Source organism: Lissotriton vulgaris, chromosome 5 (assembly GCF_964263255.1).
Source record: "Lissotriton vulgaris chromosome 5, aLisVul1.2, whole genome shotgun sequence".
Classification (NCBI taxonomy): Eukaryota; Metazoa; Chordata; class Amphibia; order Caudata; family Salamandridae; genus Lissotriton; species Lissotriton vulgaris.
The window spans coordinates 595,832,583-595,850,494 of record NC_141693.1 but is presented as its reverse complement, the minus strand read 5'-3'; the positions used below and the strand labels follow the sequence as shown (position 1 = coordinate 595,850,494).

Below are 17,912 nucleotides of genomic sequence, written 5' to 3'. Positions count from 1 at the left end.
TGCAGCGTCCAGCCTAATTCTATAATAGAACGCAATTGAGACTGGCCATGTTGTAACATTAGCAAATCTCTGTCTATCACATCAAAGGCAGAGGATACAATATTGTCCAACGAATATATTCTGGAAGACCGAGTCGTTAACCCATTGTCTACTACAGAAAGTGATTTCTCCAAATTAATATGATCAATTTCTCGTATTTTTTCAGCAGTTTCAATTTGTTTGACTTTCCAAGCCTCGTTGTAAGCAGCATAGATACTGGTCGCTATGAAACGCTTTTGACGCTGTTTGCGTGGTCCAAGAATGAAATCGCGCAAATCAGCACCTTCTTTTAGTAAAGATAAGTGTTGCTTAATTTCAGCCAGTGTGGATGTTGTTAGCCATTCGAGGCAGAGTTTCCCTACACTGTATGTTGTTATAATCCCTGGATGTTGTCTCTGGGAATATCTCGAGTCTAATCTGGTCATTTTTAACCCCTGTGTTTTATTCAGGAATCTATCTTGACAGCTGTTTGTGTCTGTAGGCCAGATTAACCACTTTTTCCAATCAGGATGTGTTCTGTTGAAATGTAAAATTTGTGACACGTCTAACTCAATATCTGTGGTTGCATTCCCAGCTATTGGCTTTGGTATAGACGGTGTTTTAAGGTCTTTGATCTTAGCTAGGCCAAGACAAGATGTTTGGTGTATAGTGTCATTTTAAAACAACATTTGTTCAGGTATCATGCAGGTTCTAAATAGTGCTTCGACGCCTTGCACCTGCCAATCTTTTGTACCCCAAATTGTTTTCGTTTCAATATTATTTTTCCAATAATCAAAACCAAATGTCATCATTTTGTCATAAAATGCTTCTGAATATATCAATTTAGAATTTGTCAGCATTGTTTTCATTCCTGTTTTATCTAACAGTTTATAATAAAACGTTTCTGCATCACTGGTGATAAACCCTGAAAAATATTTGAATTTCTCAAAAAATGCTTTAGAACTGCTTTTAGGTGGTGTAGAACAATGTTCCCATTGATTATACATAAAAACATTTCTAGGCTGTGCAGATTTATGCAAGTAATGATCCCCATAGTGGGTGTAACAGAATAACTGCTCATAACTAGATGAACCTTGTAAATAATCATGATCTGTGAATCTAGCTGACATTACTAAATCAGACATCATGTCATTAATACTGTTAAAGTCCCAATCATCAGAGAATGTACTTGGTGTCACAAAGTCACTTAAGGAAACCTTTAGTTGATGAGGATACTTCAGGATTTCGACCGGACCATATATCTCATAGTCTGTTTTCTCCCATACTACCCCACCAGGTATTGGAATTGCTGTGACATTTACTGTTGACAGTTCTCTTTTCTTCACGTGAGATGATCTGTGTGGTTTCAGGACCAGGTTGATGTTCTGACTTGCTGTGTCCATTGTAATATATTTTCCTTCAATGAATTTTCCCAAACACAGTACCATGATGAGCCAAAGCAGGAGGAAAAATACACCTAGACCGAACCAGAACTCTAGCCAAGGGGAAATAAGGTAGATTTCCTTCAGTTGATGAAAGAGTTCCGTTGCTTTTTCTTTAAAAGACTTTTTTGTTTCTGGCATTACTTCGAGGTCGTTTTGATCTTCAGAGAAGTTGTCGAAGTTGATGAAATAACCAGAGGCAGTTCTGTCAATTGATGGGATTGTTCTTTCAATCTGTCTCTCGGTAGCACTTTCTGATGCCACATCATTGTAGACTGGTGCTGTTTCTTGACGAACTGTTTCAATCTGTGTTTCAAGAGGCACGAGTTCCATGGCATTATTGCATAGTCCTTCATTGTGCACTGCAGGCTGATCGAATGTGATTAGTCTTTCAGTTTGAACCTCTTGGATTGTTGCAAGTTTGGGTATTCTGTTGTTTCTTGGGAGTCCACTGGGCCTACTGTTGATTATAGGCCACATGCTTGTGGTTTTACCAGATCGATAGACACGATTCTGTTCTCCTTTTTACCAGCAAGGGGCGGTAGCACAACTGATCTTGTTCCGGTGACTGCCAAGACAGGTACTGCTTTTCTGTAAGAAGGCCCAAATTCCTTCTTAACCGCGATCTTTTCTCTGACTAGATCCCCAATCTTTGGAATCCAGACAGGCCTTGCTGGGGCTGTTGCGGGTGGTGCCTCGTCAGTGGTACTTGGCTGTTGCTTTAACTTTATGTTGCTTAATGATCTTCTTGTTTCATTCAGTTTCTGTAAAACAGCCAAACGATCCTTTACATCAAAGTGCTTTGTTTCTTCTTGTACCACTGACATCTGACTATCGAGGTCCTGAACTCGCATTCTAATTCCGAACAATAGTTCGTATGGGCTGAAACCTTTTAGAGAATTTCTTGGCATGTTGTTAAGACTAGTCTGGACACTTATTAAATGTTTGACCCACCCAGCGCCTGAACCTAATACCTTCGCTGTTATAGATTGCTTTATGTCCCGGTTTTTTCTTTCTACCACACTGTTCCCTTCCGGGGTATGACGGACAAGAATACCGCAACCCAATTCCCATGCTAGCCATGGCCTCCTTATAGGCTCGAGAGCTGAAAGCAGGACCCTGGTCAGAATGGAACGTGGTAATTGCGTATGTGCCGATAAAGACTCGCAAATCTTTTATAACCGTTCTAGCGTCAGCCGAGCGCTGGGGCCACATCCATATGAACCTCGTACAGGAATCCACTGCTACCATGATATATCTATAGTTGCCGTCCCTTTCTAGGGGACCACAGTGGTCCAGGTAAACGCATGCAAATGGTTTATCCGAGATGAGAAGGGGTGTCTGCGCTGGTCATTTCACTGTTGATACTTTTATCCTTTGGCATATGTCGCATTCCAATACATACTTTTTAGTTTGTATTCTCAAGCGGGGGCCACCAATATCTCTGTTTTAATAGTGATATTGTTGCGGAAACGCCAGCGTGTGCAGAGGCAAGCCCTTCGTGTGCCGCTTTGATTAGTCCTAGTCTGTGTTCCCTGTTTGGAATTACTCTATCCCCCACTCCAGGGATTCGAGCAAAAGGAACATTATTTGTATCCGTTAAGTACAAGTACTTTTTAGGAAAGCCTTTTGGGAGTGTTTTCTTATCTTTTTTTACTGACGTACTGACAGCTTGTAGAATATCGCTGTCTATTTTTGTTTGTGACCGAGTTATCGCAGCTACGGAAGCCGTTTGCACAGCTGCCTTCGCGGCTTCATTAGCCAATGAATTCCCTGCAACGTGAACGCCATCACGTTGAAGACTCTGTGCGTGAATCACGTGAGTCTTTTGTAGTTCTTTACTTAAAAGAGCTACCTCGTTCCAGAGCAATTTATGCTTTATTGTGGCACCTGTGTCATCTTTGTAGTCGTTTTTGATCCAACTCTGCAGTTTGTTATTGTAAGAGTTGACGCAAAAATGAGAATCGCACACTATAAGTGTCGGGAATTCGCGTTCTGCATTTTCAAGCGCCATCTTTAAAAATCTGATTTCAGTTCTCTGAATCGAACACTTTCTTACAGATTCAGTTTTTGTTACTTTCGGTCTGATTTTACCGCACAGCCAACGACATTTAATGATCGCACGTGCTGCGTCGTAGGATTTTCTCTCTACGTTGAAATGCTGTACAGAGCTATCTGTATAGATTATACAGGCATATTGTGGGAGAGGCAGAATTTCGATTGGCAGAGGATATTCTTCTTCATATTCTAAATTATTCAGATCTTCGAACTGCGGGGCGAAATAGTATTTCACGTCTTCCGCTCCTAGAGAATCTATGCACTGTATCCATTTTGGATCCAGTGACACTGTAGGCAGGTTTACTGGGCTGAATAGCGCTTCGAAGGCGGATTCCGCTGTGAGGATGTTAATCCTTTTGCCGTGTGCTAGTTCTCGTTCATTTGCTAATGCGATTTGCACTGCGTTCACAGTTCTTTCTGTGTGACTGAATGTTTTTTCTGCTTGTGTGTACAAGTGAGATTTAATTGAAATTGGTACCTTTTCTCCCTCATTAGAGGTTAGGTATGTGAATCCGCATCTTCCTGGGATGACTCGGATTACAAGATCACGTGTGTTGTCACGTGTATCTAATTTTGTTTTTGCTAACATGTCTGTTTGCAGTGATCTCAAAATTTCTGTGTGTTTTTGAGTCCAATTGATTTGTTTAAAATCAGGTTTAATTAGTTCGTAGAGAGGTTTAACCCTCTCTGCGTAATTTAGGATGTAAGTTCTTCCGAAATTCAGAAAACCTAATATGGATTGTAAATTCTTCAGCGTTTTTGGAGCTTGGAGTACAGCGCACTTCTCTAAGAAGTTGTCCGCTAGGCTTTTCCCTTCACTTGATAATTCGTACCCTAAAAACAGTACTGTCAGATGGGCAATTCGGGACTTTTTAAAGTTGAATTTGTAACCCTCTGCTGCGAACCCAAGTATAATGGTGTTCACTCTTTTCAAGTGAGTATCCAAGTCATCGTCGGTGAGATAAATATCATCTACGTAAGACAATGCTTCATCATCATAGATTTGTAGTAACTCTGTTACCCTAGCTGAGAATAGTCCTGGGCTGTTCTTGAACCCCTGTGGGAGTCGACAGAATTTTTTCTGCGACCCAAATGCGGAGAAAGCGGTCAAATATCAGCTTTCTGGTGCAATGTTTTGACAAAAGAAACCATTAGATATGTCTAATGTCGTTTTATATTTTTTCCTAACTATGTTATTCATTAGGGCTGCACTATGCGAGTTTTGTACTGCAAAAGTTTTGCAACATGTATTAAGATGTCTGTAGTCCAAAACAAGACGATATGAATTGTCTGGCTTGGAGACAGGAAACAAAGGATTGTTCATTTGAGAGGTGCATGTTTCAATCACCCCCTGGTATTCAAGTTGATCTAAGATCTCCCTGACCTGTTTTTTAGCTTCTTGCTTTATGGGATACTGCCGTTGGGCAGTTGGTTCACTTTTTAGTTGGATTTTGTGAGGAGGTGAATCCTCATCCCATCCTACATGATTTTTATACAATGCAGGTGCCTGGGCTACTGCCCATTTCCTTGCATATGTATATTTTTTGTGAATCGGTATGTGATTCGAGAAGGCAGGCATAATCACTTCTTCGCCACGAGGGCACTCCCTGACAAACTCCGGGGGCCAATCTTTTTCAGCTAACAGAATATCATAGCCTTTTGAGAGCTTATCCCAAAATAGACCCTTAATTTTCCTAGTCTTATCACCCTCCATACGCAATGTTATTTCGTATATTTTATGGGGCTCGCTAAGTCTGGTGTCGGCAGTTTCAACCTGAATGTATTCATTCGTGTCCACTGTCTCCAGATGACTCATCAAGTTCTTGCGCGCTATACTGATTTCTGCTGCACTGTCCAACATTGTCAATGCCCACTCCTCGTTTTTCAACTGTGTCCTCAGTATTCTCGGCATGGTTGATTACTCTAATACTGGCTACCTTCTTTTTAGGAAATTGAGATTTTTTACTCTGAGCAGGTTCCTTGTCTTTGGACTTGGTGTGCTCTCCTGGGTCTGACCGTCCTCTTCTTTCCGAATTCTGTGGAAGAGATCGAGAGGGACGTGTATCAATACTTTGATATCTATCAGGTTTTTTCAGATTATCCCTATTTCTAAGGTTATATCTTTTCTCAGAGGGCTCCCTCTGGGGAGACTGGCGTTCTCGAGTCGGAGTTCTTTCCCTCCGTCGAGGAGACCTTCCTCTGGACTGGAAAACTTTTTCCTTGGGAGTGGATTGTTTATTTCCATCCCAGCTCTTTTTAGGAGTGTTTAAATTATTTTTAATAAATAATTTTTCAGGGCTTTCGAGCAGTTGGGGTTTTACTGGTTTCCCACCCAAGCTGTCTCTACCTAATTCTTCATAGCACTTTTCTATGATTTTTGCAAGCTCAACAGGATCTTTTATATCTGTTTCCTTCAACTTCTGGCGAATCGCCACAGATGCTGCTTCTCCTCTAATGTTGGCTAATAATATAGCCGAGACCTGCTTGAAGTCTTTCAGTAATTTCATACCTAGATTTAAAGCGGGCTCTGGACCGAATTCATTTTGAATCTGTTTTAGCACTTCTGGTATTACCGCCATAGACGGAACACCGTGTGTTTTTGTATAAATGGAAGCAAAGACTATACCCCAAGTGTCGCAGTCCTCCACGTGTGGTGCGATTCCCATAGGAAGGCAGATGGTCAAGATTCTGTGTTTCTCAATAGGGGTAGTATCAGGAAATACTGCCTCTATTTGAGTGATTTTCTGTGCTAACCAGAAAGGAATTTGTTCCCGTTTTACGGGTGTTTTACCAAGACATGACTGTATGTTCTGTGGTGTAATTTTATTAGTGTTCCCCTGGTGAGGGGTCAGCTGGTGTGAATTAACAGCTGGCTGGACTGTTGCAGTCCGCATTACATATTGGACTAATTGCCTATGTATTTTTATTAATGTGTTTAGCTGTACTAACAGCTCTTCTCTAGACATTTTTGCAATGTCAGGATGTGGTGTGTAGCTGGCTAGAACCGGCCACGTGGCTCCTGGTCTCCCTAGTGGACCGAGCCTAGTTATGTGATCATTGTGTTTTAGGGCGCCATTAAACCAGAGCAGGTGCTCTTGAAATTTAAGTGGAATTTCAATCTCCTCGAAAGGAGCGCACTCTTCCGGAGGTTTCTCTATTTTGTAATAGTGAAACTCTTGTGTTCTAGCATTTGCCGCTGGGAAGTTTATCCATGAATAGAATACCTCTGTCTGCCGATACTCGTGAGCCTCTATCACGAAAATTACTGTACCACCTTGAGGTGTCAGTCCGTTTTCTATAAGTTTTAACGTTATAGATCTTCTTAAGTGGACCGGGATGATTATAGCATCCGGGTCTGTGTATTCGGGACCTTGCTGAGTCGCATCTGCTGCGCCCCCAGTGGTTCCGTTATTTTCTACTGACATTTTAAAAATGCAGGTTTGCAGAGTAGGTCTCCAAGGAGACAAAGATTAGGTGCACAATATTTTGGAACACTGTATCCTTCAACGTTGAATAAACCAGAGCTTTACATAGGAATCTCTTCCTACTAAGGTCGGGCGAATTTTAACCTTTCACCCACTCCAGACGTCTATTGGAGTATTTACGGGAGAAAGGGGTCTGTGTGAAATATGCACGACTGAGTTACTCTACTGTCTTGCGTTAGTTTATCGCCTTACCAAACGTTGGGCGCCATGTAGTGTAGTTCCTAGTTTCCCACTAGGCCCTGCGCATTGGAATAACATAAACAGTAGTATCGACGTGGAACTGCTTATATTCCAGGCCTCCACTGACTATGCTAAACTTAATTGGGTTGTGTTACCAACTAACTCAGAGGTCACTGGAAACTTTCTTCTCTGCATAGGAAGTGATCAGCTTCCTTGGCACAGACAAGAAGGGATTCAGTTTTCCAACAACCGTGCAACATGACAACTTTGCTCCTCAGATCAAGAGTCAATCTCTAGGGTCGTGTGAAACAATAGACCTGTATTTCACTCAGTCAGTCTAGTGCAGTTTACTTTCACGAGATGTAGAGAATAGAAAGACGGGCGTTTGTCAATAAAGTTTAACATTTATTGAACAGTCTTTCTTCTCGTACAAGAGAAATGTATTGCCACAATTGCAATAATTGTTATTATAAAAAGTACGTACAGTAAAATAAGCATTGCGAAATAGAACTGTAAAAGCATTGATATGGTTTCTTAGCCATACAATGGTTTAAAAGTAATAAAACATATATACAGTCATATATACATTAGGCTAACATACTCAACTGGTGCTTCTAACTAAGCCTACCCCAGTGTGCCTGACCTAAGCCTAACACGTGAAAAGGGGAGTAAGTAAGTAGCTTAAGTTAAGTTGGTTTTGCCAAGGTTTGTTTCAAGAATTCTCGTCTAAGGGTTTAGTCAACACCATACCTCTGAATAGAATGATGGAGGATTGGTATCTCCTTCAGGGGTCTCTCTCGATATCCCAGTCACCCGCGAGGGTAAACCGGAAGCGCCGGGACTGGATTTCTCTGCACGAGAAAGGCAGCGGCTTCTCTTCAGCGCGTCGAGGAAGGAGGGGGGACAGCGTCCGCGGGCAGCTGGAATCTGCTGGATGTCTTCGCAGAGGGACGGCTGTTCAGCTCCTTAAGCGTACTGCACCATAGGTCGCGCTTTAGCGGCGATAATGGTATCAGCAGCTTCACCACCACAGGATAGCAGGCTGCAGCGACAGAGTGCTAGATTTACCAACACAGGGTCATGCAGGCAGCTGGCATCAGCAACAGGCAACGAACATTGCTTAAGGCAACGTTGGTAATATTTATACCTGACAGGTGCCGGGTTTGACGCAAGTTTGCTGGACATAAGACGTCAAATAAAGATGTCACTAGGAAGTGATAGTTATCCGTTGCTCATTAGAGTTCCATTACTAATCAAAACATAGCAAGCGGGGATTTCCAGGTTTGCTAAGTTTTTATCTTGTTGAAGAACTCGGAGTGTTATCTAGGAATATCAGATAGTGACTGCTGCTCTGTCATTGCACTAATTGGTCGCAAAGGAAGTAGCAGAGAGAACTATGCTGGAATGTGGCTCTGTTCGTGTGAGGCCAGAGATGACTTTTCAGAAAATCGCACTTAAACGGTTATGCCAATATAGGGAATAAATGGATTTATAGCCGAATAGGGGCATAAGGTCACAGTATCGATCAGGAATCCTTGCCACAGCAGAGAGGGCTTACCGCAGAGACCACACACCAGAGGAGTACAGCGCCGTGAGGGCAACGGCAGCGGCAGTATAGTGGGGCAAGCGCGAGGTCACAGTCCAGCAGTGACTACAGCCCCCAGCAGCACCAGGGGCGTCGCGCCCGTGACGACGAGGGAGCGCCAGCGACAGCGCTCAAAGGGAGACACCGCCGGGAGCCCTGTGGAATCCTTGCCACAGCAGAGAGGGCTTACCGCAGAGACCACACACCAGAGGAGTACAGCGCCGTGAGGGCAACGGCAGCGGCAGTATAGTGGGGCAAGCGCGAGGTCACAGTCCAGCAGTGACTACAGCCCCCAGCAGCACCAGGGGCGTCGCGCCCGTGACGACGAGGGAGCGCCAGCGACAGCGCTCAAAGGGAGACACCGCCGGGAGCCCTGTGGAATCCTTGCCACAGCAGAGAGGGCTTACCGCAGAGACCACACACCAGAGGAGTACAGCGCCGTGAGGGCAACGGCAGCGGCAGTATAGTGGGGCAAGCGCGAGGTCACAGTCCAGCAGTGACTACAGCCCCCAGCAGCACCAGGGGCGTCGCGCCCGTGACGACGAGGGAGCGCCAGCGACAGCGCTCAAAGGGAGACACCGCCGGGAGCCCTGTGGAATCCTTGCCACAGCAGAGAGGGCTTACCGCAGAGACCACACACCAGAGGAGTACAGCGCCGTGAGGGCAACGGCAGCGGCAGTATAGTGGGGCAAGCGCGAGGTCACAGTCCAGCAGTGACTACAGCCCCCAGCAGCACCAGGGGCGTCGTGCCCGTGACGACGAGGGAGCGCCAGCGACAGCGCTCAAAGGGAGACACCGCCGGGAGCCCTGTGGAATCCTTGCCACAGCAGAGAGGGCTTACCGCAGAGACCACACACCAGAGGAGTACAGCGCCGTGAGGGCAACGGCAGCGGCAGTATAGTGGGGCAAGCGTGAGGTCACAGTCCAGCAGTGACTACAGCCCCCAGCAGCACCAGGGGCGTCGCGCCCGTGACGACGAGGGAGCGCCAGCGACAGCGCTCAAAGGGAGACGCCCCCTCTCGCCCCGCGAGTCGCGCGCGGGAGAAGCCCGGGACAAGGGCGGGACAGTCTTAGACAGTCCTAGACTGGCCGGGACTGGACTGGGCCACCCCCCTTACGCCTGTAAACAAGTAAGAAAATATTCAATCATAATTTATTTCTTTGCGTGTTTGTTAAGCGGAGCCACTTACCTACTGCACTGCAAATGGTTTAAATATAGTGACATTTGTCCCTTGGCAAAGTTATCCCCCTACACACTACCTTGCTATTTGACTATAACTGAGACTCCAACCATCTCTACTGGATTGTAAGGTGGGGCCCTTGCGTATTATTCACTCTTACACGGGGGATACAATCAGTGAAGCTTTTATACATGCAAAAAAACATGCCAAAAAAACAGCCTCCCCACAACACTAAGCCTATAGAAAATTATATGGTTCAAGTGGTAACTAAAATCAACGATAAAAGGAGACAATCATTGGGTCTAAGTCAGTCTCCAAATTTACAGCTTCTAAGCCCAACTGAAAGTCCCCACCAGTCCTTCTCCATAGTACCTGATGCCTTCACAGACCTAATAGATATTTCAATTCCTTTCAACCAAAATCTAGACGACCAAAACAGCCTTATACTGGATAATGAAGCAAATGCTGAGATGCCAGATTTAGAAATTATTTCTGACTCCGAGCACCAGATCTTGCCCGATAAGTCGGATGACCTCTTATCTCCTGAACAGGAAATTCGACCTGTTAGAAAGCAAAGAAAAGTTCAACAAAAGCGGGTAGGCTTACGATCAGGAAGTAGGAGGAAAAAAGCTACACCGATAGGAAAAAATAAGACAAAATCTAGTGAAGATGGAGAAAATGATGCCCTTGAAAAGAGCGATCAGGACAAAAGCCAATATGAGGAGGATCTGCTCCAGAAGATAGCAGACATCATTGACTCCAAAATTAAAACTGTTATTAAGCCTTTAGTCGCCAAGTTCGATAAATTAAATGCTGAAATAAAACGAATGAGTGGTTTCCAGTCTAAGACTGTTGAAGGGGTTGATAAGTTAACCACTCTGGTGACACAATTGGGGAAGTCATCTGAGACTAAAGTGAGGAACTCTACAGAGAGGGATAGTGGCCCGATACCCTCTGAATGCCCAGCCCAAAATGTGATAAATCTGGCTAATGAAGGTGTACCAATGAAAACAAGTATGGCACCAGTAATATGTCAAGAAACAGATCCCCTTCAATTTATTGAAGAAGCCTCTCCCGTGGTATTGGTGCTGGCTAACGTTCCTCCGTCAACGGACTTACAAACGGAATCGCCAGCATCTTTGTCCAGTAAGGCATTGTATTGGCTAACAAGCAATATGCAAATGGGACCAGGAGGAAAACACCAGCTTGCTAGTGAAATCAAGTCTGCGAAAAGGGTTGCTTGGATTGGAAATAGGCCGAAAAGGTTCAAAGGAGCCTGTGTTATAGTGACTTTTTGCCATGCAGCTGTTTTACCTAATGTCCTAAACCATATCCTTCCCCCGCAAAGAAGAGCCGGGTCTATTGTTCCCCTGACATTAAAATTCTTCTACGGGGAGCAACAGAATGTAACATTTCCAAAGACTCCAGGACCTTTGTGGGATACTGTGAGAAATAACAGAGGATTCAGGGCTCCTCCGAATGAATGGGGTATGGTTTTGGGAAATAGATATGAAGCCCTATCAGGGTTAAATGACTGCGATTGACTGGGTATAAGTGATCTTGAATCCATTACTCCCACTAGTGAACAAGTAGGCGGGGAATTGGAAGTCCAGCATACCACTGTAACTATTGAACCATTGATACATGTAAGAAATAGGCACTGCAATCCAGGCGATATAAATGATGAAAATTACTCTATTAGCCGACCCAATCACGCCGATGAAAGTGATTCAAATGTAAACCTATCCCCAAACATGGGTGAAAGTGCAAATGAAATGGGAGGCAATGAACCTACTGAGCAACAAAGGGATAGTCAATCTTGTGCCATCGTAGTTACCAATGATAATGCTTGTGATAAATATATTTTAATGTCTTGGAATGTTGCCGGTTTGAAAAGTAAAATACCATCACAGGACTGGCTAACTTTCCTGGATTTAAAGGACATAATCCTTTTTCAGGAAACTTGGCAGATAGAACCAGAACCGGTCCCAGGTTATTTACACTTTTATGTTCCAGCTACACCAAGTTTAAGGGGAAGGCCTAAAGGTGGTCTAGTGACATGGGTTAAGCAGAACAGTGACCACTCAGCTGTTCAATTGGTCACCAATAGCCCTGATATATTGCTGGTTAGGTTACAGCGACCATCTTGTAAGGATCTTTATATTTTTAACATTTACTCAAGGGGAATATCAGGTGGAAAATCCACTGAGGTTGTTGACCAGTTGGATTCCCTTTTGAAACAATATTGCTTAAATGTCAATGTCATTGTTGGAGGTGATTTTAATTGTTGTTTTGAACCTTTGGATACCCATGATGTAGATCTTACGATAGAAGAGGACTATATATGGGATATCCCTCAGCTTTCGCTATCACCCATTAAAAAATGGTCTGAGGCTGCACTACAATTAAAAGTTTTGTGTGTTGAGAATGGGTTGCGAGCCACTAATGGTAGAACGGGCTCGGATAAACAGGGTGCCCCTACCTTTTCTAATGGCTCTTCACAAAGTCGTATCGACTATATTTTGATCAATAAAGAGAACTGGGCCAGTGTTGTTGACATGTGGATTGAGCCAAGGGTGGAAAGCGACCATGACCCACTAATTTTAACATTCAAACTGTTTGACCTACTGAAAAATGAGGAAGAGAGGGAAAACGTGCAAATAAACCTCTCAAATGACAATAGACGAATCAGATGGTCAACTTGTGTAGCCAATGAGGAATCCATAATTGCTATGAGGGATTTAACAAACCAGGCCATCAGAGATGTTAGGAGTATAACCACTACGGATTCTCCGTTATCTGAAATTAGTAGGATCCATGATGAATTTTTTAATAGGTTAAAATGTTTTTTTGTTAAAATAGTTGCTAAGAAACAGCGCAGACCAGTAAGAAAGGAAGATCAATGGTACGATAAAAACTGCAGGGGTGCCTATAGGGCATTGTCTGAAGCTGTAAAAACGAAAGATAAAAATAAGATAAGGGATGCCCGTTTCATGTATAAAAAAGTCCAAAATAGTGCAAAAAGGGAATGGGAGGAAGGCTACTGGAGGGATCTCCTCAAAGCAAGTGAGGAAAGATCTATGACGCCCTTTTGGAACATTGTAAAATGGGGAAGGAGGGCCATAAGAGGAGAACCCATGAACCATGTCTCACCTGAAGCATGGGTATCATACTATGAAAATCAGTTTGCGTCAGAGGGGGAGGGCGAAGAGGGGGGTGTGGCTTTAGTAGACATTTCGACAATGAACAACTTATTTTTTACTAAAGCAGATGTATTAAAAACCTTAAATAACATACCCAAAGCCAGAGCCCCGGGTTTAGATTCTATCCCTGCAGACTTATTTATGCACGATAAAGACCTATGGGCTACCTATATACAGTTACTAGCCAATGGCATTGCGAACGGATCGCCTATTCCTGAGACTTGGAAGGGAGCCGAGATTATCCCCATCTATAAAAAGGGGGCATGCTCGGACCCAGGCAATTATAGGCCTATTAGCCTGATCGCATGTATACAGAAAGTATTGGCAAGACTTTTATTGCAGCGAATCCATGGGTGGATTGATGAACATGACATACTGTCACCCCTGCAGGCAGGCTTTCGCAGCCATACTAGTACCATTGATCAAGTTTTTAGATTTGTTTTAATATACTGGCGCGTAGTTTTACTTGGGGGGGGGATGCTTTTTGCAGCCTTTGTCGACTTAAAATCGGCTTTTGATTTGGTTCCCCGTCACAAGCTGTGGAACATTCTGCAAGAACAGGGAATTCCAAATGGAATTTTGTCCCTATTAATCAGAATGCATAAAAACAATTTTGCACAAGTTCGGTGGAACCAACAGGGCAGCGTTACTGATAAATTCCCCATTGAGAAAGGAGTACGTCAAGGATGTGTCCTGGCCCCAACGCTCTTTTCGCTCTACATCAACAGGGTGATCAGGTACTTCGAACATCAACCTACAGATGCCCCAAAGTTGGCAGGAAGACTGATCCCCCTGTTGATGTTCGCGGATGATACCCTGCTGATATCCAGGACGCAACAGGGACTCCAGAGGGCTATTGGAGCATTTGAATCATTTTGTGCGGACCATGGTCTTGTCATCAATACAAGTAAAACAAAATTTATGGTTTTGCACAAACGGAGACACATTAGAGGGAAGGCTGTCATGGAAGGTGTTCGGTTAGAACAGACCCAGGTCTTTAAGTACCTTGGAATTAATTTGTCCTATAATCTAGACTGGAAACAACACACAAATGAGTTAGCTACAAGACATGCTCAGCTAACAGGAACCCTTACGAAGGAACTATTCTCATCCCACACTAAACCAATTAGACCAGTTTTAAAAATTTATAATGCAAAGGTAGGAGCGGCAGTTTTATATGGAGCCGAAATTTGGGGGCCCAGTAATCTTACAAAGTTGACGGTAGCACAGAACAAATTCCTCCACAACATTACTGGTTTACCGAGGTCAACCCCCTTGATACCTTTGAACTATGATCTGGGATTCTATAGCTTTGAGGATATGGCTAGGTACAGACCAGTCGCCTACTGGAGAAGGTTATGGGTAACCCCAGAACTTTCCCAGTATGCCCAAGGCTTTTTAGATGTTAGATCCCTGGATAAAAGTTGCAAAATAGTCTGGATGAGAGATGTAAAAACTATATATAGGGCGATGGGACTATCCCAATTGTGGGATGATCCTGTAAGTAATGTATTTCCACCTAAAAAGATACTTCGAGAACTATATTGGAGCATGGTTGAGATTAAATGCTTTGGAAATCGTATTGAACGATCTTTTACATATGATTTCCTAGAACTCAAACATTCGCCGGCCCTGGAATTTTACTGGGACTGGATTACTGTACCAGGGGACCGGAAGAGGTATCACCAACTGAGGGTGGGGACTCTACCTTTAAACGCCCTAACTGAGAAATGGCACATGAGCCAAACCTCAAGGTGCCCCTTTTGTTCTGAGCATAAGGAGAATATAGATCATGTGTTGTTTGCCTGCCCGGAATATAGCGTTCCCAGACGATTATGGCTAAAACCGATTTGCGCCCAGTTAGGATTAAGAACTGCAAAGGAGGCTGTTAGGCTTTTAAGAACAGATACAACTCAGCCTGTTGTTATAGCCATGTCAAAATTTCTCCACTGGATGTGGATAATCCGGGCGCGCAAAATGAGTCTAGAGTAATTATAGGACAGTCATAGTCTGCTGCTAATTGGATTTGCACATTGTATTATTAAGTGATCAACTATCTACACTGTATTAGTAACTGTTATTGTTTTTTCTGTATTGATGAAATACTTTTTATACCTGTTTTTATAACTGTATTTATAATATATTGTTATTTAAGAATATGTAAAAATGTAAATAGGATGAGTTAGGGTAATATTTATTTATTGTTTTTCTTTTTAATCAGAATTAATTCACTGTGGATCTTACATTTCTCTGGGGTAGGGGGAGGGGTAATACAATACAACAAATTTTTATTTTTATTGTAAATGTCTTTTATGATTGAAAAATATCGAATAAAGACTATTTTGAATTTGATCAGGAACCTAGATAAACACGCAACAGGAAGATATACTTAAGATATTACAAAGCATTTCCCATTTTATCCTATGGGCGAGATAGCCTTTCACTAGTGAAAAACAAAATTGGCAGTATTTACTATCAGGACATGTCACACACACCAATACATGTCCTACCTTTCACATACACTGCACCCTGCCCAGGTGGGTCTCTTAGGCCTACCATAGGGGTGCCTTATATATGTAAGAAAAAGGAAGGTTAGGGCCTGGCAAGTGGGTGCACTTGCCACCTCAACATGGCAGTTAACAAACTGCTCATAGACACTGCAGTGGCTCGTCTGTGATACATTTTCAGGGCTACTCATGTGGGTGGCACAATCAGTGCTGCAGCCCACTAGTATCATTTGATTTACAGGCTCTAGCACACTCAGTGCACTTTACTAGGGGCTTACCAGTAAATCAAATATGCCAATCGGAGAGAACCAATTGTAACAGCAATTTACAAAGGTAGCCCTTGCACTTTGACACTGATCAGCAGTGATAAAGTACCCAAAGCATCTAAGCCAGCAAAAACAAAATCTAGCACAGCATCAAAAATACAGGAGGTAGAGTCAAAAAGTCTGGGGAAACGATGCCAAAGATGCCGAGTCTAACAATAAACATCTCCATCAGTCCACCATCCACTAGCCAACACTGCTGGATTTCATATGGATCTGTGAGAATGACTATGTCCCATCACTACTGGACATGGTCAGTCAGCACTTATGCGCATCCTATTTTTAATTTTCAGAGTGTGCAAGGGCATAATTAGTCATGTGTTTATACCCTGCACAGCTATCCTGTTTAGGGTATGACTACCTACAAGAGCAATCTAGACATCACCAGGCCCCATTGTTATAAGGCACATTCACGGTCTGTTGTTGTGCTTCTGAACATGAACACTGTGTACTCTTTATCTGTAGGTTCCTGAAAAAAACTTTTGATTTTTGTTGTTTTGTAGATCTAGACCACATTCACACACACACTTCCTACCAAACAGGCTTCCTCTTGGTTGTATGTCATAATATCAAAGTCAATATCATCGACTTGCACATATATAGACACCACAATATCAACTATGAACATATGGTCAAAGTATCGATGTACTATTCTTAGTTCAACATCTACTTACTTTGACTATATATTGGAATAGATGTAAGTGCAGGTCGATATTAGAACCTCAATATTGTGGTAAAACACTGTGCCCATTCACCCTCTGACCAGCCATATACCTTTTTTCAGTTAAATGCTTCTGCCACTCTCCTTCTTGTACCTTCCCCTTTTAGGGTGCAAACCGCAACAGGGGAAATTATGGTGTGACACTCTGCCATTGAGGTGGGCTAGGATCTAGAAATAAAGATCAATTGACTTTGGACCCCATCTCCATGGTGTTGTTTGTCTCCGTGGTGTTCTCTGTCAACTTTCACCTGCCCAGGTTTTGCATTTTTTTGGCTTCATTTTGGTTTGCCACTTCCTTTTATTAGGTTGAGCCTGTGCAGCGCATGCGTTGCTCTGCGAGACATGCTGCATTCAAGTATGGACTTCACTCATTCTACGCCCATATTTTTCATTGGCTTGTGTCATTGTCTTGTCCTTTGTAAATGCTGGCTTCTGATTTGTTAGTAGACTTGTTAGTTCCTTCTTAGTACCACCTTGTCTTCAATTGTAACCTCCGATGAGGACTGGACCTTTTACTTCGGTTGTTACACGGTATGTCTTTTTTATTCTGTAAGCCCTATTTTCCTTAATGCGTTTCTCGTACTGCAGGCACAACATGCTTTCCTGCAACATTCATCGCGCCATGCGTGCTTTCACTTTCCAAGCAGCCAGGGACAATGGCGGGCGCTTCTTTGAAATTGAAATTTGATAGGTTTTTCATTTGCAGGAGTTTGAGCTATTAGCATTGTAAAGGACAATGTCTTTTATTTATGTGTTAATTATCAGAAGAGATAAATAAAAGGCATTGTCATTTACAATGCCAATAGCTTACACTCTTGCGAATGCGAGACCTATTGCATTGCAAATGCTTGTTTCCTCTGGTATTGGGAGTAAACAAAGCTCCTCCCTGCCACAACCTAGATTTTCTCTTCCTGTCCCTACTGACCACGCACCCTTCTACCACTAACACGGAGCACCCTCAGATAAATGCATGCCTTGGAACCCTTTATATTGGGAATTCCAAGCGGTTTTATGACTGGTAAGTCCAGTTCAACGTGGTTATTCCCCATTCAGTGGAGTTTAATTAAGCATGGGCGCAAAATCCGTTCCGCTCGCGGATTTTCTGCAAATTCGCAATCCGCGAATTTGACGAAAATGCGCAAATCCGCGAGCGGAACGGATCCGGGGGGCAAAAGTTCAAGCTTCAAGCTTGTAACTATTTTAGAATGG

At 43.3% G+C, this 17,912-nt stretch overlaps 1 protein-coding gene across 1 annotated transcript; it reads left to right on the top strand.

The window, feature by feature from the left end:
- The first annotated feature begins 8,931 nt into the window (after nt 1-8,931).
- Nucleotides 8,932-15,255, top strand: LOC147711298 (uncharacterized). Its single transcript, XM_086920138.1, has 2 exons — nt 8,932-9,481; nt 9,700-15,255. Exon 2 carries the CDS (start codon nt 10,141-10,143, stop codon nt 11,491-11,493), a length of 1,353 nt encoding a protein of 450 aa, XP_086776264.1. The 5' UTR covers nt 8,932-9,481; nt 9,700-10,140; the 3' UTR covers nt 11,494-15,255.
- Nucleotides 15,256-17,912: the final 2,657 nt, after the last annotated feature.